At 65.9% G+C, this 20,948-nt stretch overlaps 3 protein-coding genes and 1 long non-coding RNA gene across 12 annotated transcripts; 3 read left to right on the top strand and 1 right to left on the bottom strand.

The window, feature by feature from the left end:
- Positions 1–798: 798 nt before the first annotated feature.
- NLRX1 (NLR family member X1) lies at positions 799–9,355 on the top strand. Of its 4 annotated transcripts, none has more exons than XM_090027159.1 (10): positions 799–914; positions 1,544–1,597; positions 3,025–3,151; positions 3,327–3,387; positions 3,749–3,846; positions 3,980–4,596; positions 4,961–6,360; positions 7,479–7,565; positions 7,714–7,965; positions 8,317–9,355. In XM_090027159.1, the coding sequence occupies exons 3-10, from the start codon at positions 3,043–3,045 to the stop codon at positions 8,633–8,635; spliced, it is 2,943 nt and encodes a 980-aa protein (XP_089883285.1). In that variant the 5' UTR covers positions 799–914; positions 1,544–1,597; positions 3,025–3,042; the 3' UTR covers positions 8,636–9,355. The 4 variants fall into 4 exon arrangements, with proteins under 4 accessions (XP_089883285.1, XP_089883288.1, XP_089883287.1 ...); XM_090027161.1 differs by lacking the exon at positions 799–914 and adding an exon at positions 1,034–1,052; XM_090027162.1 differs by lacking the exon at positions 8,317–9,355 and having other exon boundaries at positions 4,961–6,461; positions 7,714–7,852.
- Positions 9,356–9,659: 304 nt separating this feature from the next.
- On the top strand, positions 9,660–15,523 carry NHERF4 (NHERF family PDZ scaffold protein 4). 3 transcript variants are annotated; one of them, XM_090027165.1, is made up of 10 exons: positions 9,660–9,894; positions 10,761–10,788; positions 11,031–11,095; positions 11,595–11,806; positions 12,189–12,375; positions 12,497–12,633; positions 13,083–13,287; positions 13,488–13,684; positions 13,792–13,923; positions 14,781–15,523. In XM_090027165.1, the coding sequence occupies exons 1-10, from the start codon at positions 9,879–9,881 to the stop codon at positions 14,823–14,825; spliced, it is 1,224 nt and encodes a 407-aa protein (XP_089883291.1). In that variant the 5' UTR covers positions 9,660–9,878; the 3' UTR covers positions 14,826–15,523. The 3 variants fall into 3 exon arrangements, with proteins under 3 accessions (XP_089883291.1, XP_089883290.1, XP_089883289.1); XM_090027164.1 differs by having other exon boundaries at positions 10,662–10,788; XM_090027163.1 differs by having other exon boundaries at positions 9,660–10,788.
- Positions 15,524–15,662: 139 nt separating this feature from the next.
- Positions 15,663–18,941, bottom strand: DRC12 (dynein regulatory complex subunit 12 homolog). The gene is made up of 7 exons (XM_090027167.1): positions 18,877–18,941; positions 18,236–18,371; positions 17,637–17,699; positions 16,996–17,115; positions 16,517–16,609; positions 16,149–16,279; positions 15,663–15,895 (listed from the first exon to the last, which is right to left on the bottom strand). Exons 2-7 carry the CDS (start codon positions 18,300–18,302, stop codon positions 15,767–15,769), a joined length of 603 nt encoding a protein of 200 aa, XP_089883293.1. The 5' UTR covers positions 18,303–18,371; positions 18,877–18,941; the 3' UTR covers positions 15,663–15,766.
- LOC149853483 (uncharacterized) lies at positions 17,566–20,217 on the top strand. Of its 4 annotated transcripts, none has more exons than XR_016439136.1 (4): positions 17,566–17,786; positions 18,319–18,501; positions 19,156–19,909; positions 20,098–20,217. It is a non-coding gene; the product is annotated as an uncharacterized LOC149853483 (long non-coding RNA). The 4 variants fall into 4 exon arrangements; XR_016439135.1 differs by having other exon boundaries at positions 18,798–19,909; XR_016439134.1 differs by having other exon boundaries at positions 18,319–19,909.
- Positions 20,218–20,948: the final 731 nt, after the last annotated feature.

Genomic DNA, 20,948 nt, shown 5'->3' with positions numbered 1-20,948 from the left:
AGCGCGGGGGTTCGGAGGGGCCTGGGTGGGGGTCCCGCTGTGCCACAGTGCAGGCCCCTGCCAGGGCAGGGCTACAGGGCATTTCCCTGAGCCTGCGCTGACAGGAAACGCGAGACGGGTGAGCAGCTCTGGCAACCACTCCCTCTCCAGCCAGGATCAGGGCCCCAGAGGGAGGAGCTGGGGCAGCCCCAGTCCGCGGTCCTGGCCTCCGCGGGCCAGAGGACACGGCCACCCCGGGCACGGGCACACCACTGTGGTGGCTGCCTCCCTGCCCTGCCCTGTGCCCCTGGGCTGGTGGCTGTCTGCACAGCCTCAGGATAGGAGTAGCAAGGCACATCCCCCGCCATCCTGGTGCCCGAATCCCTGCGAGGGCCTGGGCCATGAGAAAGCCCCATCCCGGAGCCCACAGCACAGCCTGGGGCCCCTGCCTGGCGCTGGACTTGCCCTCCTTGGGGACCCCGTCTCCTTGTCCAGTTTACTCACCCCACCCCTTCCCCTGTCAGCTGGTCAGCCCAGGCTGGGGGCGGGGGGCGACTCCCATGCTCATCCAGCCTACCCCCATCAGTGGGGCCAGGCGATGCCTGGGGGCCCAGCGTGGAAGAGGGGTCAGAGCTGCCCCCTCCAGGGCTGGCCCAGCCTGTGCCCTCATTGACCGTGTCAATCTGGAGCCCCAGCAGGATCAGCCCCAGCCACAGGAATGGCCCAGCTCTGCCCGGCTGCATGGCTCTGCCCTCCCCGCCCGGTCTTGGCTGCATCCCCAGCCAACAGTGGAGAGGAGGCAGGGCCACGCTTGCAGGAAGTTGCAGCCAGAGACACCAAAATCGGAACAGGCGCGGCAGGAAGAGTGACAGGGCAGAGGCCAGGGTGTGGGGAGAGCAGACCTAGCCGCGCCGAGGGCACGGGACCCCCAGCCGGTAACCCCTGACCTGCCCGCTCCGTGCTCCCCTCCACTTGGGCTGGGCTGCCCCTCCCACGGGCGCTCTTCCGAGCCCCACACCCTGCGTGGGCTGGGGGTCTCCGGGCTGGCTCCTCCTGGCAGGGCAGCTGCCCAGGTGGGGGCACTGGGGGCCTCTGCGGGCAGGGTGGGAAGCCAGCAGCCCTGCAAGGGGGGCTCCCTGCAGCTGTCACCTCCCTGCAGCTGTCACCCTGGCTTCTCGGGACAGCCACCAAGGGCAGAGGCTGCTGCAGGGAGCCCTCGAAGGGGGGCTAGAGATTATATCCAGCTCAGGATTAACTCCCAATATGGCCCTGGCAAGCACCCAGGCCCAGGCGGGGGGCCGGGTTGTCACAGGGCCCCCACGCCGTCCCCGAGAGCCAGGCTGGCAGCTCGGACGCCTGGCTTCTGTGCTGCGCCTCGCCCCCGGCGGTGGCCGCGCGGGAATCCAGAGCCGGGACTCCCGGGCTCCAGCTCGGGCGCCGGCCCCTGCTTGTGCCTCGGTTTCCCCAAACACTCCTGATGCTGCCCCAGGGCCCTGGGCGGGGCAGAGGCGGTGCCGGGACCTTCCCCAGCAGGTTCCTCAGCTCTCCTGTCTTGGTCCCCTAGGATGGAGGAGCAGCAGGGTGGAGCCCATGCAGAGGCTGAGTCAGAAGAGCGCAGGTGAGGCCTGGTGTGGGGAGCATCCCACTCCTTAACCCTTCCATCAAGCCTGTGCTCGCAGACCCCCGGCCCGGCCGCAGCCCTGGCCCCTCTGCTCCTGCCAGGCTGGGTTGTCTGTGCCCTGTCTGGGCATGGGCTGAGCCAGCCGTCGCCGTCTATATGCCCTTCGAGCCCAGGACTGGGCTGGGGACCCACTCAGCCCCTTCCCACAGGGTTGCACAGCTCCCAGTGAGCTCTGTTTGGGGACAACGCGTCCCAGCAGCACAGGACTCGGGTGGGGGATGCAGCCCAGCCAGGGCCCCTCGTGGGCCCCCATGTGCTCCCAGTTCCCTGCCTGCCAGTGCCTTCTCCACGCTCCGGTTTTGGTGCCATGCAGCCCCCGCATCCTGAGCTCCAGCCTGCTGCTTTAAGGGGAGGAGGCTCGGGTGGCTCGAGCTGGCCTCTCCCTCCCAGCACAGCCAGCTCATCCCATCCGTCTGCCAGCCGGGTTGATGCCGCGTTGGCTGCCGCAGCGTGGGGACAAGGGCGCTGGGGTGGGGAGGGCCCCGGGCCCACCAGCCCGAGACCTGGCAGCTGCAGGGCGACGTCCGGCCTGGACCCTCCCCTGCTGGGCATGGCCAGGGTGAGGAGTAAAGCCTTGAACCATCCAGGTACTTGGAGGATCTGCCCCACTTCCTTCCTTCCCTCTCTGCCCTCCCTGCCTCTACCTCGGCTCCCCTGCTTGCAGTGCTGTCAGCTCCCGGGGTTGCGCCCCAAGCCTCGCGCTCCTACCCCCGGCAGGCCCCAGCCCCCGGCCTCACATGGGCGCCAGAGATGCTCTTTTCTGCCCATGGATTGATTCAGCCTGGCCCATGGGAGTCTGCTGCCAGCTGGAGACCTGGCTATCCCCAGCTTGCACCAGCTTCACTCTGGAGTGACTGTTCACCCTGGGGACCCCAGGGCACAGGAAAGTCCTTCCCCTGCCTGTGTCTCAGACAGGTGCCCTGGGGTGCAGGCTATCTCTGCCCATTTCCTGCCCCCAGCTCTACCCCATTCCTTCCCCTCCCTGCTCCCAGTGCTTCTTTGCTGGCCAGGCCGTGCCAACAGTATAAAGCCCCTGAGAGCCCCTTGCCCAGGGCAGGAGCCACAGGGAGCAGCAGAGGTTTGTGTCCAGGAAGACTGGACCAGTGACCCCTCCGGCCAGGGGGCTGGGATCCGGGCACCAGGAAGGACTGTGAGGGGGAAGGTAGCGCTGTCCATGCCCCCCCACCCATCATGAGGCGCTTCCTGGGGTTCCCCTGGGCTGGTTCCCAGCTCCGGAGGCTGGACAGGAGACTGCCCCCCTGCAGCAGCAGGCTCCGGCATTGCCCCGCTCATTGCTCCAGGGCAACCCTGGCAGCGCCCGGGGCCATGGATGCTGCGCTGAGCCCTCTCTCCCTGACTTTCAGCTGAAAAAGGCCGTGGCCATGCAATGCCGGTGGTGTCTTCCCCAGGCCAGGCTGGGCTGGAGCTGGCTCCAGGGAGCTCGGTGGGATGCCCGGGGGATCCTGCACCCGCTCCCTGCCTTTGCACCAGGTAAGACTGGCAGGGCCCTCCAGCCCAGCCCCATTGCAGCTGCCAGTGCAGAGACCTCCCCTCATGGAGGAGGGTGCACGCTGAGGCAGGCAGCCTGGGCATGGGGGTGCAGGTGGTGCCCGCTGGCAGTGCTCCCCCTGTCCTGCTCCTCTGACTTCCCCGCGGTTCCCCACAGGTGCCAAGACCAGCTTCTTCCTCCGAGGGCTCCTCCCTGCAGGCCGTGCCTCCCCGCTCAGGTAAGGCACAGCCACTCGGGGAGGGGGCACACAAGGACTTGGGTGCTCCAGGAGGGTGCATGCAGGGGCCTGGGTGCATGGGGGTCGACAGCTCCCTCGGGCACTTCCAGTCCCACAGATGAAGCAATCAAGCCAGGCCATGCCCATGCTGGAGCCCCTCTCCCAGGACACCGGAACTGGGGGGTCCAGGCCCTTTCAGCTGGTGCCCGTGCCCTGGCTCTTCAGAGGGCCCGGCTGTGGAGCCTGTCAGCACACGGTCATGCGTTCAAATCCCCCCCCAGCAGATAGGGAGTGAGGGAGACACTTGCCTAGAGCTTGTCCGGTGCCCTGCCTTCCTCATCAACCTTGCCCCATCCTACAGGAGCTTTGTCGGCGACCAGGGAGGACTCCAGGAGAGCGCAGCCCAGCCTGGCTCTGCCCGCCATGGCCAGATGATGCTGAGGAACGTGGCTTCTTCTGGTAAGGCCTAGCGCCGCGGGGACCTGGTACGGCAGGGGGAGCCACGGACGACTGGCCCTGGGGCTGCCAGAGGGCTCCGCCTGCTCCTGCATCCTGCCCTTCTCCCCCTCACAAGCCTCTGCCTGCCCCACAGATGCCATCCAGAAGCACCGCAAGAGCCTGCTGGACTGGTTCAGCCAACAGCCCAACGAGGAGCGGCAGTTTGGCCCCTCCTTCTCGCTGGACGCGGTGCACGTGGACCCCGTCATCCGGGAGAGCTCCCTGGAGGACATCCTGAAGCCCTCGCCCGACCCGACCGTCCAGAACCAGCTGCAGGCGCCCGACAGCCGCGTCATCGGCTTGCAGAACCTCTTTGACGCGGACGCCTGCGGGCGGCAGGTCAGGACCGTGGTGTTGTACGGCACCGTGGGCACGGGCAAGAGCACCCTCATCAAGAAGATGGTGGTGGACTGGTGCCACGGGCGCCTGCCCCGCTTCGAGGTGGTCGTGCCCTTCTCCTGCGAGGACCTGTCCCAGAGTAGCGGCCCCATCTCGCTGCAGCGCCTCATCACCAAGAAGTACCTGCACCTGCGCAAGGTGGTGCCGCACCTGGGCTCCGCCAACCTCAGCACCCTCTTCGTCCTCAACGGCCTCGAGCGCCTCAACCTGGACTTCCGCCTGGCCAGCACTGAGCTGTGCTGCGACCCCAGCGAGCCCGTGCCGCCCACCGCCATTGTGGTCAACCTGCTGAGGAATTACCTGCTGCCAGAGGTCTGCCCCGTGCGCCCGTGGGGCAGAGGATGGGAGCAGTTGGGGGTGGGACGTGGGCAGACCCACCGGGGAAACTTGCCCCGCACCACTGATGGCTCCTGTCGCCAGTGTGGTAAAGGCAGAGCCAGTGCCAGGGTCCAAGAGGGACCCCCCTGCCCTGCAGTGCTGGGAAACCCAGCCATCCTGGCTGCCTCGGTTCTCAGCCTCGAAGCCCAGGTGGAGAGGCGTGGGAGTGCCCATGGGGGGGGGCGGTTTCATCCCTGAGGCAGCGTGAGCAAAACCAGCTCCGCACCCCAAAGATCAGGCCCGTATGATCCTGGGGGACCCACGGCGTTAAATCTGTGGGTGTCTGCTCTGGTTCCAGGCCAGCATCATCGTCACCACGCGCCCGTCCGCCGTGCGCCGCATCCCCAGCAAGTTCGTGGGCCGCTACGCCGAGATCTGCGGCTTCTCGGACACCCACCTCCAGAAGCTGTACTTCCAGCTGCGCCTGAGCCAGCCGGGCTGCGAGGAGGGCGGCGCGGGGGAGAACAACAACCTGGTGGAGATGCTCTCGAGGAACCTGGAGCGTCACAACCAGATCGCGGAGGCCTGCTTCCTGCCCTCCTACTGCTGGCTGGTCTGCACCACCCTGCACTTCCTCCACTACGCCCGGGCCGTGCCGCCCGCCCAGACCCTGACGGGCATCTACACCAGCTTCCTGCGGCTCAACTTCAGCGGGGAGGTGCTGGACAGCACCGACCCCACGCAGATCTCCATGATGAAGTACGTGGCCAAGACGGTGGGCAAGCTGGCACATGAGGGGGTGACGTCACGGCAGACGTGCTTCTCGGAGGAGGACCTGCGGCGCTGCTTGGAGGGGGCCATGAAGACGGAGAGCGAGCTCAACCTCCTCAGCATCTTCCGCAGCGATGCCTTCCGCTTCTTCCTCTCGCCCTGCGTGCAGCCGGGCAAGGAGCACACCTTCGTCTTCACCATCCCCGCCATGCAGGAGTACCTGGCTGCCCTCTACGTGGTGCTGGGCGAGAAGAAGACGCTGGGGCAGCGTGTGGGCCAGGAGGTGTCTGAGCTCATCAGCAAGGTGAGCGAGGACGTGGCCGTGGTGCTCAGCATCGTCTCCAAGGTCCTGCCTCTGCGGGTCCTGCCGCTGCTCTTCAACCTCCTCAAGATGTTCCCCCGCTACTTCCAGCGGCTGGGCAGCAAGGACCGCGACACCATCGCCCGCACCATGGCCACCGAGCTCTTCCGGGAGGAGGACTACTTCAACGACGACGTGCTGGACCAGATGGACTCCAGCATCCTGGGCGTGGAGGGCCCCCTGCGCCACCCCGACGATGCCTCCGACGATGAGGTCTTCGAGCTCTTCCCCATCTTCATGGGCGGGCTCCTCTCGCGTCGCAACCGGGCCATCCTGGAGCAGCTGGGCTGCTCCATCAAGAACCTGGCGGCCTTCGAGATCGCCAAGGCCATGAAGAAGACCGTCATCCGCAACGGCCGCAAGGGGCTGCCCCCGTCCGAGCTGATGGATTACCTCTTCTTCCTGCACGAGTTCCAGAACGAGCGCTTCGCCGCCGAGGCCGTGCGCTCCCTGCCGGCCCTCAACCTCTCCTCCGTCAAGATGACCCCGCTCAAGTGTGCCGTGCTGGCCTCCGTCCTGGGCACCGCCGGGCACAAGGTGGAAGAGCTCAACCTGGCCCTGTGCCACCTCGACGCCGACAGCCTGCGCATGCTCTTCCCCGTCCTGCTGCGGTGCAAGACGCTCCAGTTGAGTCCTGCCGGGGCCGGGCTGCGCCTGCACGCCGGGGCTTGCCTGGGCTTTGCCAGCGCCGGCTGCTTGCCCGGCGCCTGGGAGCTGCCAGCGCTGGGTGAGGGGCAGGGTCATCGGTCTGATCAGGCAGAGCCCCTTGCTGATGGGAGCAGCCTGTCTGCATGCAGCTGGGCCCTGCAGAGCTCTTGCAATGGCTCCTTGGATGGGGCTTCCCCCCACCCCACCCCAGCTTCCAGCCCCTGTTGTTTCTCGGGCTCTCCTTGTTAGATCAAAGGGCACCACAGCCCCGGCAGGCCTCTGTGCGTGATGCAGCTGGCTCTTGCACGCCTGGCGCTGCAATATCGCCTTCCCCCAGGGGGTGGCGGGCTGCCATCAGGAGAGAGGGCAAGGGGCAAGGCTGCAATCCCACTGCCTCTGCTGGGGTGGGGGGCTGCTTGGGGCTGCTTCCCATGGCAAGGACCCCCACGGTCCTCCTGTCTGTACCGCGGAGCCTTGCTGTGTCCTCTGCCTGGCTGGGCCTGGCCAGTCCTCCTGCACCGGTGTCTCCAGAGCAAGCCCCTGGCGCTGCCCACTCGCACGGTGCCCGCTGGGCCAGCGCTCAGGGGCGTCACGCGTGCAACCTAGCCCACGCCCGAGAACAGGGCTGCCAGGCACGTCGGGGCGTGGGGAGCTGTGCTTTTCTGCCAGAGGGGCTGGGGGCTGGTTGGGCCCTGTGGACAGAGCTGGGAGGAGGCGCCAGGTAGGGAACCAGAGCGGATCGAGCCGAAGGGCAGGAGCGTGAAGCCGGGGATGCGCCGTGGGCAGGCAGGAGGGGGCTCTGGACCGTCAGGGCGGCCGGGGCTCCCTGGGGAGGGCGTCGCAGGGTTTCGCTGCAGTGCAGAAGCTTTGTGAACAGGGGTTAGGTGAGGCGGTGCCTGCAGGACCCAGGAGCAGGACCCAGGCACATGGGCTGTAAAGCCCAGACCAAGGTGCCCTGCCCTGGGGCTGCCCCAGGAGACGCTGTCCTCCCCTGGGCATCACCTCCTGGCCTGGCTGCGGAGCCTGGGCCCTCGTTGGGTGGTGGGGGCAGGAAGGGTCTGCTGGCAGGGCTGGCTGACCTCTGGCTCTGCCTCAGTTTGCAGCTCAACAGCCTGGGCCCCGATGCCTGCCAGGTGATCCGGGACCTGCTCCTGCACGACAAGTGTGCGGTGAGCTCGCTGAGGTGAGCGCTGGGGGCGGCAGCCGCTGCCCGGGTGTGCGGGACACGGGAGCCCCCGTCTCAGTCTCGGGTGGCGGGGAAGGCCTCTGAGCCCTGGGGCAGGAGCGGGGAAGCCCGGCCCCTCCCGCCGTGACCTGCCCGCTCCCCCCAGGCTCTCCGACAACCCGCTGATGGAGCAGGGGGCGCAGCACCTGGCCGAGGCCATCGCCGGCAACCGCTCGCTGAGGCACCTGTCGCTGCTGCACACCTCGCTGGGGGACCGCGGCGTGGCGCTCGTGGCCCGCAGCCTGGCCCAGAACCAGCACCTGCAGGAGCTCAACGTGGGCTACAACGCGGTGACGGACGAGGCGGCCCTGGGGCTGGTGGAGGTGGCCAAGCAGCACCCGACGCTGGATAAAGTGCAGTGAGTCCCCAGGCTCCTTCTCTCCCGCTCAGCCTAGGCCCCGCGGCCCCCCCCCCGGGAGCACTCCTAGGCCAGCTGCCCCTTCTGGTGCCCCCTTGTTGCCCCTTGCTTGGGGCTGAGCTACCAGTTGCCCCTCATTAGCTACTGCCCCCACAATCTCCCTGGCCCCACTCCTCTCCCGCGGGGCCCTGTCGATGGCCCATCTCCTTCCCCAGGGCTGCGAGGACTGCACCCGACATCCCCCTTGCCCTGCCATCTTGCTCCGCTGGCCCGTCTCCTTCCCGGGGGCCCCAAGGGCGGCGTCTGGCGCTCCCCCCGACCTCACCTCACCCTGCCGTCCTGCTCCCCCAGCCTGTACTTCAACGAGATCAGCGAGGAGGGCAAGCGGGCGCTGCAGGGCCTGCGCATGGACCGCGACGGCGTCAAGGTGCTGGTGTTCCTCACCGTGGGCGCGGACGTGTCCAGCTACTGGCGCCACATCCTGAGCGTGGCCCGGACGAACCTGCCCGTGTGGGACCGCGACCGCGTGCAGCAGCACCTGGCCCTGCTGCTGCAGGACCTGCAGAGCAGCCGGCGCCAGACCCGCAACCTCTGGAAGAAGGCCAAGCTGTGGCGGGTGGAGCGTGAGGTCAAGGGGATGCTGGGCAAGATCCAGCAGGGGGCGCTCTGAGCCCCGCCCGGCCCTCGCAGGCCTGTGGGGGTGGCGCGGGGAGGCTCCCGCAGTGCCATGAGTTTGTGAGGCCTCAGCTCAGCTGCAGCTCCGGAGAGCAGAGAGGTCACGGCAGCTCCCTGCCACGCTCCACACGGTGCTGTTGTGCCCACCTTGGGGCTCTGCCCTCGCCCACACCCTCACGTGCCTCGTGGCCAGACCTGGTGCTAGAGAAACACCTCCCCTCCCTCTTCCCCAGCGTTCAGTCTTGCTGCGCGGTCCCCGGACCAGGCCTCATGTGATGGCATCATGAGTCCCGGGGGTAGCCCGGTAGCCATAACCCTGCTCCCCTGGGCTGCCCCATGAGCCCAGCTGGTGCCCGCTTGCCCAGCGCCCGCTACCCCTCACCATGCTGCAGCTGAGCTCGGTAGGGGCTGGGCATGGCACTGGCCCCTGGGCTGCCAGGTGGGCAGAGGTCCCGAGGAAGGGGGCTGGGGCTGGGGCCGGGCCCTACTTTGTACCAACCCACCTCCAACTTGAGCTGTCCTGAGAGTCCTTGAAACAGCAGCCCCTGGCCGGGCTGAGCCAATATCCAGGCGCGCGCCCGTGCCCAGCTCCGCTCCGCATCCTGTATAGACCGGGGCAGCATATGGCCCACGGGGGGAAGGCCTGGGAAGGGCAGGAGTGGTGCTGGACGAGGCCTGCGTGTCATTAAAACTAAGCCACGGTGCTTCCACTGCATGCGTTATCCCAAACCCGCTCTGTTCAGCTGCCCGCGGGGTCCCAGTGGCGGGATGGGGTGGCTGCTCTGGGTTGGCTGGGGGAAGGGGCTGCCCTGCTGTGAGGGGCTGTGGGGGACATGGGGCTTCAGAGGCTGTTGCGGGGGCTGGAGCAGTGTGGGGGCAGGATGGGCTCGGGCAGGAGGAGCCCTGCTGGGTGAGGCAGCTCCCAGCGCGGTGCGGGCGCTGGGGAAGGACCTGGGCATCTCGTCGCCTCTGGGCTCCGCTCCAGGTCACCCCTCGGCAGGCTGGGAGCAGGGGCTGACGCCTGGGTTTCAGCCCTGCTCTGCCCAGGCCGTGCTGGGTGGAGCGGGTTCACCTGAGCTGGGGATAAGCTGGCAGCTCCCCAGCGGGCGTGAGCGATGGGGCGCGGAGACTCAGGGCAGTTTAACCATTAAACCCTGGCGTCTTGGAGGAGGCAGAGGGCTGGGCCTGCCACTTCACACTGGACCTTGCCCCCTTCTCCCCCAGCTCTCCCACAAGCCATGAAGCAGACGGGAGGTGAGCCAGGGCCGGGGGCATGGGTGAGGGGCTAGCTCGGTCGCAGCTGCAGCTGCGTCCTTGGCAGGAGGGTCTGGGCTTGCTCCTGCAGAAATGGGTGGGGGGCTCCAGGCAGACAGTTCCCCCACCGCACAGACCAAGGGGTCTCCTGGGGAACTTGGAGAGGCCTCCCTGGGTAACACCCGGGGGCTAATCTGGCATCCAAACCTGGCCCCTTTCCTAGGGTGCCACCCTCCTCCTAAATCTCCTCTGATCCACAGTGGCCTATAGCGGAGACCCACCCCCACCGCCCAGCTCTGGGCCCCAGCTGCTCCTCTCTGCTCACGGTAGCCCAGGCTCACGCTTGCTGGCTCCCCCATCCTCAGTTTGGCTGGCTGCTGCAGCACAGGGCTGGGTCATGAGTCCCAGGCGGACCGGGGCGAGCGGGTGGCCCCCAGGGTCCCCGTGCTGTCCGTGCTGCTGCCTTAGCACTTGCTGGCTGGAGCCGTGGCGGGGCTGAGACTTTTGGGGCTGCCCCAGCCCTGCACTAAGCCGCGATACGCTGCTGCGGAGGCCAGAGGTGCCGGCAGTCATTGGGCTGGGGAAATGGAGCGTGTGTGTGTACATGCATGTGCCTGCATGCCAGGGCACGTCGCACCAGTGTCCCTCCTGCCCGCAGCTCTGCAGGTCTCCCCACCCAGACAGACCATACCCGGCCATCCCCTGGGTTGGGCTGTGGATCTGGACCAGGGTGGAGAGCTCCCTGGGCTGGTTTTGTGCCCAACTAGATTGCACTCAGCTTGCTGCCCTGGACAGGCCGGGAGAGGGGGCCAAGCTGGCTGCGGTTGTGACAAGCTGCCAGTCTGACCCCAGCCTTCCCTTCGCAGGCCTCGAGGACACCAAGGACCTAGTCCTGTAAGTGCCAGCTGCTCCCACACCTCAGCTCTGGGGTCCCCTATAGCACCGCGCAGGGGGGACGACCCTTCCACGGCCATGTGGGTCTTTGCAGCCGCTAGGGCCAGTGCGAGCGTCACGGGCCTGGCGGGGACCCTGGATCGCTGCGGGCACTGCAGGAGTTGGGGGGACCCGTTGGGCTGGGCCACGGGGCAGGCACAGGGTCTAGGGCTCCAGCCTGGCTTCCCATCTTGTCCTCGCAGGAAGTTCACGTTCAACCCCAAGGACGGGATCGACAACCCAGCTCTGTCGCTGGCTGAGGACACAGGTAAGAGCCTCTGGGGTGGCCTGGCAGCACGGAGACGGGACAGCGGCCCAGTGGCGAGCTTGGACTGTCTGGCCCCTGCCAGCTCCATCCTCTCTTATTTGGACTCTGGGCACGAACAAACGCAGACCACGCAGGCCAGCCCTGCAGGATCACACCAGGGCATACTTGCACGGACACTCACGTGCTGCGTGCACACGGCGACCCGGGCAGGGCTGGATGTGTTCTGGACTATGGGAATATATGAGCCTACCACTCAGGTTGCCCACAGCTGCATCTGTGCCAAGACATGGGCAAGCAAGGCTATGGGTGCTCACGTATGCACGGGGCACGGGACATGCAGGCACATGTCAGCCGGAGGGAGTGGACTGAGATCCCCCAGGGCAGGACCGCAGCGTCCAGTCCTTGCATCCCTGCAGGCCCCCATGGCCTGCCGGCCCCTGCTCAGGGTTGGGGGCAGGCTGGGCACCACACCACGCTCCCTGCCTCTGCTCCCCTGCAGACAGGGACAACGAGGGACAGCCCCGCTTCTACCTGCTGAGCCGCAGCCCCAGTGAAATCTTTGGCTTCTACCTGCACACGGAGCTGGGGCACCCCGGGCACGTCATCCGACAGCTGGAGGCGGGGGGGCCAGCCCAGCGCCAGGGCCTGAAGGATGGCGACCGGCTCCTGCAGGTCAACGGTGAGGACGTGGACAGCATGGAGCACCTGAGGGTATGCCGGAGGCTTGCGGGGCTGGGGGGAGGTTGCATTGCTCTGCAGCTGGAGGGCCCCCCTGAGCCTGGAGGCTCCAGAACCCCCTGCCCCAGCTTCCAGGCATTGCTTCAAATCCATTAGCCCCAGAAACAAGTTTGCTGGGTCTCAGCCCAGCTCCCAGAAGCCAGCCCTCCCCCTGATGCTCCGTGGCCCTGGCTGCCTGCCCCACCGGGAAGCCCACGGTATCAGCCATGGGGCAGCGGCCCTAGGAGCGCCCCTCCAGGGCAGGACTGAACTCCCAGGCGTGGCAAGGCTGGGAGGTGAGCCTGGTCCTTGTCCCTGGTGAGTGGTGCCCCTGGCCCCAGTGGCAGGACTGACTGCAAAAGGGGCTCCGTGGCAGGTGGTGCAGAAGATCAAGGCCAGTGGGACCCGGGTGTCCGTGACCGTGCTGGACGGCAGCACCTACAAGGTGGCGAAGACCCTGGGCAGGGATGTGGGCGCGATGCTGCCGGGCATCGCAAGACCGCGTCTCTGCTACATCACCAAGGACAAGAGCAGCTTTGGCTTCAGCGTGTCTGCTCCAGAAGGTAACGGGGGCTGCGGGGCACTGCCGGCACCTCCTGTGCTTCAGCTCTGGTCCCCAGGCTGTGCTTCCCCGCTGCCGTGCCGTTAGGAGCCGACGTTACCCCCGGTTCTGCAACCCCGCAGGTGTGAAGGGCACGTTCCGGCTGGCCGTGGTGCATGACGGGCCGGCCGATAGGGCAGGGGTGCCTGATGGCTCCTGGCTCCTGGAGCTCAACGGGGCCAGCGTGAAGAACTGCTCCTACGCTCAGCTCAGCCGGAAGGTACCTGCCCCGCGTGGAGGCTGTGCCACGGGGAAGATGCCTTGAGTGTTGTCTCCCTCCTGCCTTCCCTGCCTCTGCCCTGCCCCTTGGCTGCTGCTCTGACCCCCGCCCTGGGCAGCCGCTAAGGGCCCCTGCTACCCACCTCCCCTCCTCCCTGTCCCCTTCTGCATCCTTCCTTTCCCGTTCCCACGGCTGGCGTTCCCCAGCCCCAGTCACGTCACCCTAGGTCTGAGGTCCAGGCGCCAGCTCAGCGCCAGGTACCAGGCAGCCTTGGGGCCAAAAGTCCCTTGTCCTGAAGTCCCCCTGACCAAATCCCCCCTCGAGTACAGGCTGCTGTGGGTGTTCAATGCAGGCACTACGCTTGGGCCTGTCTGGCAGGGGGCACGAGGGGCTGTGAACCCCATCCGCAGGCTCCCATCAGGCTCACTCTGCGCCTTCCCCCCGCCCAGCTGAAGCAGAGTGGGGGCCAGGTGACGCTGCTGGTGCTGGACGCGGCAGACGAGGAGCTGTGCCGCCGCCGGGGCCTGCGGGTCACGGCCGCCATGGCCGATGCCTCCCGCCTGCCCTTCCGGGTTAGGAAGCTGCACATGGTGAAGGGCCCCAAGGGCTACGGGTTCCTGCTCCAGGAGGAGCCAGGCTGCAGCACGGGCATCGGTAAGGGGCTGGTGGCGGGAGCAGAGGGCTGGGATCCAGGGGCAGCCGGGCTCAACCCTGACACTGGCTGTGTGGGGGGCCCTGGGCATGTCCCTCCTTCCTTCATGCCTCAGTTTCGCCCTCTCCAACCTCCCTCCAAGGGGACGCTGGTGCATGGGTGCCTTTGGGTTGTCTCTCTCTGTTCTCCCCACACCCTCCAGGGCAGTTCCTGCGGGAGGTGGATGTGGGGCTGCCAGCTGAGCGGGCAGGCATGAGGGAGGGCGACCGGCTGCTGGCGGTGAATGGCAAGAGCGTGGAGGAGCTGGACCACCAGCAGATTGTGCTGCTCATCCGGGCCAGCGGCCCCCAGGTGACGCTGCTGGTCATCGATGCCCAAGGAAATGCCTTCTTCAATGCAGTACGTCCCAAGGGGCTGGCCACGTGGTCCCAGCCCTGTGGGGTCACCAGTGCCCCTGGCAGAGGGGGCCGGGGCATATCTCCAGCCAAGCCCCTTGGCTCTTCCAGATAGGGCTGTCCCCGCTGCTCTTCTACGAGGACCAGGATGCTGCATCGGGCACTCATGCCTCCTCTCCCGGCCTGCCCCACACCCCCTGCCACAACCCCCATGCTGGGGGGCCACAGGACATCACCACGCAGGTAATAGCACCTGACAGGGGCAGCTCCAGGACTGTGCCCAGCCCAGCCCCACCTGGCCCCTCTGAGAGCGTGGATGCCCAGCCTCATACCCGGATCTGCCCTCCTGCCCCCAACTGATTTCCCAGCTTGAGCTGCTGCAGTGTGTGGGGGCCTCGGTTTGGGAGCTAGGACTCCTGGGTGCTCTTCGTCCCAGGGCAGTCTGGGGTCAGAGCCAGAGGGTCCCTGCCTCGCCCACCAGTGGGTCACCCTGGAGAGGGGCGGGGGGGTTTCTGAGCTGCGGGCCTGCTCTCCCCAGGCAGTTCTGGGGGCAGCCGGGGACGCAGTGACCCTGGTCAGGGGCAGGAAGGTGGAGCAGCAGGCGGCAGAGAGCCGCCCCCAGTTGATGCTCCCAGAGGGGGAGCAGGGCGGATGCCGCAGCTCCTGGGACCCCGACCTCCTTGCTGCGGCTAAGCATGCCCACGCTGGGGAGGCTGCTGCTGGGACCATGACCCTGCTGCTGGGGTCTGGGCAGGTTAGCGTGGGAAGCCCAGACCCCTCCTGCTACTCCAGATCCCCCGCACGTGCATTACCCCGGGGCAAGGGGCTCTGCGGAGGGTGCGGAGCTGGGGGGGCCTGGGCAGCCCCCAGCTGTAGCCATGGTGTCTGAGACTTAGCAGCTCTCACCTGGTGAGGAGGCTGTCCTCAGAAGTGGGAAGGGGACAAGTCTCCAAGCAGAGGGGGATTGGGTCATGCCAGGGCTTTCGGTTCCTCTGCTCCTGCCCCTTCCCCTTCCCCAGCTGAAGCACAGCCCTGCGCTGCCCAGCAGGGCTCTGGGGCAGGTGGAGCTGCTGGGGCTGCCCTTCCTCTGTGCCATGCAGGCATCACCGTGGGAGGGCCCAAAGGAGATGAGTCAGTCGCTGTAGCTGCTCTGCGGCCCCCAGCGCTGCAGAGCCCCCGGCGCACGCTTTGCACACACGTTGCACTGAGATTCCTTCCCTGGCGGCACGTCCCAGCGAAGGGCTGCACTGACCGGCTTGGAGCACAGGACATCCTGGCACAGGAACAGGGCTCCCCGGTGTCTCCGGGGACAGCGCTGGCTCTGCCTGCGAGGGCACCCCTGGAAACCACCCAGCAGCGGCCCATCGATCGCTAACAGGCATGGCTGCCCCGCTCGGAGCTGGAAGACAAGCCTGGCTTTGCCCACTTGCTGCTCACACACAGAGGAGATGGGCTAAAGCAGCGAAGCCACTGCAGTCCCGGCTTTAATCACAACCCTGCCCGGCCCTGGGGACCCAGCTGGCAGGAGGAGAGGAGAACAATTTGGGTGGGGGGGAACGGGACCATGGGGGCAGCTCCTTGGCTGCTGGATGCTGGCACCAGCCCCATGGGGATGGGACCTGACCTAGAGGGGCTCTGGTCTGGTTGGCAGAAGGAGCTGGCTCGGGTCTACAGGGACGGGCCCACAGGGAGCACCTGACCCCCGACACGGTGCCCGTTTCTGCAGAAGAGGGGGAGAGCTTGTCCCTTCCCTGCAGCGAGCCCTGGTGCAGCATTCCCCCACCCCCTGCAATCATGTCATGCAATCAAAGCCCAATTAAATCATCTGAACCGCTGATCACTGCAGCAGCCTTGAAGCTGCAGAAATGATCTCGGGGTGAGGCAGGCCTCAGCAAGGGCCCCGGGCTCCCCGCTGCAGGGAGCTGGCTCTGCCCGGGGCTCTGGAGGGAGGTCAGGCTGCCAGACAGCCGCACCGGGCACTGCCGCAGCTTGGGAGAAGGCCTAGGGGAACATTGCTGGGTGCTGCTGCCCGGGGCCTGGCAGAGTTGGGCATCACCCCTGCCCCGGCTCTGTGCCAGGCCGGGCACTACATCTCCAGGGGGTTGAGGCCGAAGTCTCGCAGCCTCTCTTTGTTCTCCATGTGGATGGCCGTGGCTTCCCGCTCCCAGCGCAGCTTCGCAGAGGCCAGCTTGGCCAGGACACCATCCAGGCTGCCCTGTGGGGGCAGGGGGGAGTCAGGCACAGTGGGATGCGTGCATGGGTGTGTGGCAGCAGGCAGTGCCCCAGGAGCCTAGACGCCAGGGCGAGGGGCACCCCCATACACTCAGCTTCTGTGCCTCCAGGTCACTGCCCCCCTCTCCCCATGTCTGGGAGCAGGAGGCAGCAGGGGACTCCATGAGCTTCCCTGCCCTTTCCGCTGGCACCTAGGGGGTCCAGCCTCATCGCCACCGCCCCGCGGGGTGACTCACGTGCAGGATCTGCTCGTACTCAGTCTTCATGGTGTCGATCTTAGCCTGCAGCTCGGTGAGGCTCCGGTCTTTCTCGCCCAGTGCCCGCTGACTCTCCTCCCGGGCCTGCTGGCTCTCCCGGCGGCACACGGCTGCAGGGGGGTGGGGGTGAGAAGGTGCAGGGTTGGGGGCTGAGCAGCTGCAGGAGGCAATAAGGGGTGGCAGGAGCGGGGGAGACTGCGGGAGCTGGAATGAGCTGGCATGTCGATGTCCCAGCGTGATCCACGGGCATCGGGCACAGGGTCTAGTCTGATATCTCTGGCAATGCCTAGTGATGTGGTGCTGCTAGGGAGAAGAACCCACCACGGCAGGGAGAGGGGGATTTGTACCGAGCTGCTCCTGGAGCTGTGTCACCTCGGCCTCCAGGCACTGGATGCGAGTCTCTGTCTGCCGCTGCAGCTCCTGGTACTGCCGGATCATCTCTGCGGGGAGAACAGGGCTGAGCCCACCTGCCAGAGTCAAGTCCCTGGCTGTGTCACTTATACACCAGGCGCACAGGCCACTAAGGGACTTGCCCATGGCCACCCAGGAAGCCTGTGGCACACCATCCCCAGCTCCCAGGGCCTGTGAAACCCCATGGGGGGGGCCGAGCTAGAGCATTCTGCAGGGCAAGGGGGGATGGGGGGCTCTGTAGCTAGGTGGGGGTGACTGGGGGTAGCCTAGGGTGGCACAGTGATCGCAGAACTGCTCGCCTTGCAGGGCCCTGCATGGAACGGAGCCAAAGGAAACACGGGGCAGCCCATGGCACTGCTCCCAGCCTGCTGCACCCAGCCCGGCGTCCCCTGCACACCTACCAGCTCTGACCCACCTTCATAAATGTCCCTCTTGTCCTCCCGCGCTGCCTCCAGCTCCTGCTCCAGCTCCTGCAGCCGCAGCTGCAGCCCCTCGCTGTCCGCCTTCGCCTGCCTGGCCACATCCCTCCGGAGCACTGGAAGTGACCGGCGGGTTAGGACCCTGCCCTGTGCTCTCTTCTTGTCAGCCGACCCTGGCCAGACGCTGGCAGCATTACGCCGGCACAGCTGCCGGGAGCAGCCACGGGCCCCTCCTGGCTTGGGGTTGGGTGCTGGCTTGGACCCTATGGGGCTGCAGGGGAAGCCCACAGGGGGTGTCAGTGAAGACCCTCAGCTGGGCGACCATGGGACCAGCGGTGCTCCCAGCAGCGCAGGGAACTGCTGTGGCTGTGCGAGTCCCTGGCCCCAGCTCCTTGCTCCTGGGCTGATTCCTGGAGGCGTTCACCAGCTCTGTGGGCAGAGGGGATCCCTGCAACCATCCCGGGCTTGCTGTGCCCCAGGGCGTCCACCACCTCGCAGCAGCACATCTCAGATGCGGGCCAGTGCATGGCAACGGTCCTACATGGGGAGCTGGTCTGTACCACCCTGCCCACAGTCTGCCCCTCCTGTCACCTGGCATGGCTCGTGTCCCCACTGCCCGCCCAGGCCGGGGGCTTACCCAGGTGCCTCCTGAGGGTGTCCACCTCCAGAGCTGTCTTCCAGGACTCCTCAGCTTCCCCTGCTGCTGGCAGACAGACCACAAGCACACATGCAAGACGGAGCATCGCTGGGCATCGGACGCCTCCTCCCTGGGCTGGGAGGAGCCCAGGTAAGAGCTCAAGCATGTGGGGCAGGGGTTCAGGATCCCCCAGGGCTCTGATCCAGAAGCCTTGGCTTTCCTATAGCCTCCAAGGGAAGCTGGGGTCTCCCCGCCCCACCGGGGCCAGTCCCGGGCTGATCTCAAAACTGCTCTGCACCTGGGAAATGGGGAACGTGGCACTGGCTTCAAGCAGGATGTGTTGGTGCCTGTGTCCCATATACCCCCGCCACTGGGTTTCCCTGCTTATGCTGGTTACAGCCCAGTGGGAGGCGCGGGGCTCGTCAGGGTGGTCGGCGGCTCGTCCTGGCCCCTGGCTCCAGCTGCCTGCTGCCTCTCATCAGCCAGGACGGTGGGCTGCATTGCGATGGGGGGAGCTGAGAGGGGACATGGTGCATCCCTGCAGCCTGCGGGGCAGGACCTGGGGAAGGTTTCTGCCCGCGCATGGGATTCCCGCTCACCTGCCGCAGGCTGCTTCTTCTTCTGCCTCCCTCCTTTCTTCCCCTTGCCCTTGGCCTTGGGGGCCATGCTCCTGGTTTGTCAGTGTGGAGAAGCGGACAAGGGGTATCGAGGCTCCCCCAGAGCTTCTCAGCGATGCTGCACGGAGGAGAGGCCGGATGGGAAGGCCACTTCAGCCCGGCATTCCCTGCACAGGCTGCAGGCATGGAGGGAACGGAGGCAGACCGCGCTCGCAGCTGGGCTGTACCATCCCCGGGCAGCACGAAAGGTAACCGAGACCCCCAGAAGTCCTCTGCCATGGGGCACTGGGGGAACACCCCATCCATCTCTCACATCATCCCTCTAGCAGTCAACACCTCCCCCAGGGATGGCTGGGCCCAAGCCACAGCTGGGGAGACCGAGGCACAGAACACAAAGGAGGCGAACCCAACAAAACAAATCAACCCAAGCCCTCCCCCCACAACATCCCGACTCCCAGTGCTCCCTGCCCAGCCCATAGCCCCCCCGCAATCCCTCCCAGCCTCCTGTTCTGCTATCTCTTTCCGTTTGCTGCACTAAAACCAGCCACGTGCTGCAGCAGCTCTGCAAGGGGAAGAGGCTTGCAGACGATCATTCCCAATGCATCTCCCCCAACCTCGAGTACCTGGAAGCGAAGGGCTTCTTGCATGCGAGGCTGCGGATTTCCAGCAGGAAATGTATCTGGCCTGGCATGAATGGCGTCGGGAAAGCCAATCAGCTGGGAAGGCACACGCAGGCTGGTGTTGGGGAGCCTATCCCAGCCTGGGAAAAGCGGCAGCGTTGCATTGCTAGGCAGCAGGCTGCTGGCTGCTATAGCGACTGGGAAGCTTGGCAGCCAGGAACCTGGCTGCAGGGTCTGGGGCAGCCCCAGGGCTTGGCAGATCCCACCTCCTTTGCATCCAAGGTGCTGGAAGGGGGAAGGCTGTGGCATCTCCCGGCATCGCAGCACAGCAGCTGAGCCAGGGTCAGACGGGCTGGCAGAGCAGCCCACAGCCCCACGCCTGCTCCCGGACCTGCGCGCACACGCAGCGTGGCAGAGGGTGACACACGTGTACAGAGAAACAGCTCCCAGGCTCAGACACGCACGTGCACGCACGCATGCAACCGCGCGGACTCGTGCTTTCTATGTGTGTCACGTTTTCTGGGCAGAGGCCTTGCTCCTGCCCTTGGGGAGGTCAGGCTGTGGAGCCGGACGTGCAGAGGCCTGCTGTGTGACTGATCCCCTTCGCCTTTGCCTGAAACCCGTCGGGATGTCTTCAACCTGCTCTTTCCCAGGTGGATGGTGCCTCCCCACACTGTGATCTGCCTTGTTTAGGGCAGAGATGGGAGCGTCTGCTTTGCCTCCCTGCCTATGTGGCCTGCGCTCCCTCTGTGCCTCAGTTTCCCCACGTGTCAGATGAGGGCGGGACTCCATGGAGCTCCTAGGTGACGACTCGAGCCAGATCCCTGGCTGGTGCAGGAGCCTGGCTGCTTGCACTGGCTGCAGGTCTGGCCCCATGTGTGTGAGCAAACCACCGGGAGCTTTGCCCGCGTGAGGATGGATCAGGACTGACCCTGGGAGGGCTGATTCTGGTGATGCCCAGTGCCTGGATCTGCAGCTGGACCGAACCCAAAGGCCTTTTCCACCTACCCGGGGTCGCACAACGTGGAGCATGATGGTGAGACAGAGTCCAGGGAACCAGCACGAGGCCAGCAGGCCGAGTGGCAATGGTGGCACGTGCTTGTGACTCTTTGTTGCAGATGGAGTCTTTATTCAAGCTCCCTGCAGCACAGCGGTCCCAGCTTGCAACCTCTCATATCGAGTCTCAGCTCCAGTCAGTTTGTGTTAATCTCACCTATCATTTAGCAGGTGAAAGGAAGTCACTGGTCCTCAGAGACGTGGAGGAAAGCCTGATCCCTGATCCACGTGTTCAAAACGGTTGAAAATGAATACAAGGAGTTGATTAAAAAATAAATACATCTCCCAATCTAGGGGTCTTGATTCTGATTTTGTGACTCAAGCTCCCCCAAGGCAACGGTACCACAGCCCTGCTCTTCACATTTCTCCTTCCACAATCTCCCTCTAGCGTGGGAGCACTGTGGTTTTGCAGGCTCAGGCCACCTCTGATGGAGGGGGAAGGGAACGGGAAGCAGAGAGATGAATTCCAGAAGGGCTTTTGCTTTCGGCACCGTTGTCAACCAGATCACCCCAAGGGACGCCGACAAGCTCCTGCACATTGTTCCTGAGATGCCTTATTAGCTGGCCGTTCTCGCTGCCGTCTGCAGCATTCAGAGGGAGATGGATGGCAGGCTCGGAGCGCTGTGCTGGAGCAAGCAGGTTTTCTCCCCAGCAGCAGAGGAGCTGCATGAAGGCAGATGGGGCTCCACATGGGGAGAAAGGGTGTGTGAGATGAGACCCCAGACTCACCTGTTGCTGGTAAGGCCTCCTGGTGCTGTGTCTTTGCTGCCTTCTTGGCACTTCCTCAGGCTTCAGGAGCACACTGATTCATAGATTCATTGATTGTAAGGCCAGAAGGGACCTTGGAAGATCATCAGGTCCAGCCCCCTGCACCAAGCAGGAAAGGCTCTTGCAAGGCATGATTATAGTAGTACCCCACTATGGCTCTGCGGGAAGCAGCGGGCCCTCTCTGTGGGTCCTGGTCGCTGCTTTTATGCAAAGCCTGCCTCTCAGGAGAGCTTAACTACATGTCCCATGCT

This window comes from Crocodylus siamensis, chromosome 14, assembly GCF_052110815.1.
Source record: "Crocodylus siamensis isolate JL-2025a chromosome 14, ASM5211081v1, whole genome shotgun sequence".
Classification (NCBI taxonomy): domain Eukaryota; kingdom Metazoa; phylum Chordata; order Crocodylia; family Crocodylidae; genus Crocodylus; species Crocodylus siamensis.
Note: the sequence above shows the minus strand (reverse complement) of the source record. Positions and strands in the feature narration are given on the sequence as shown.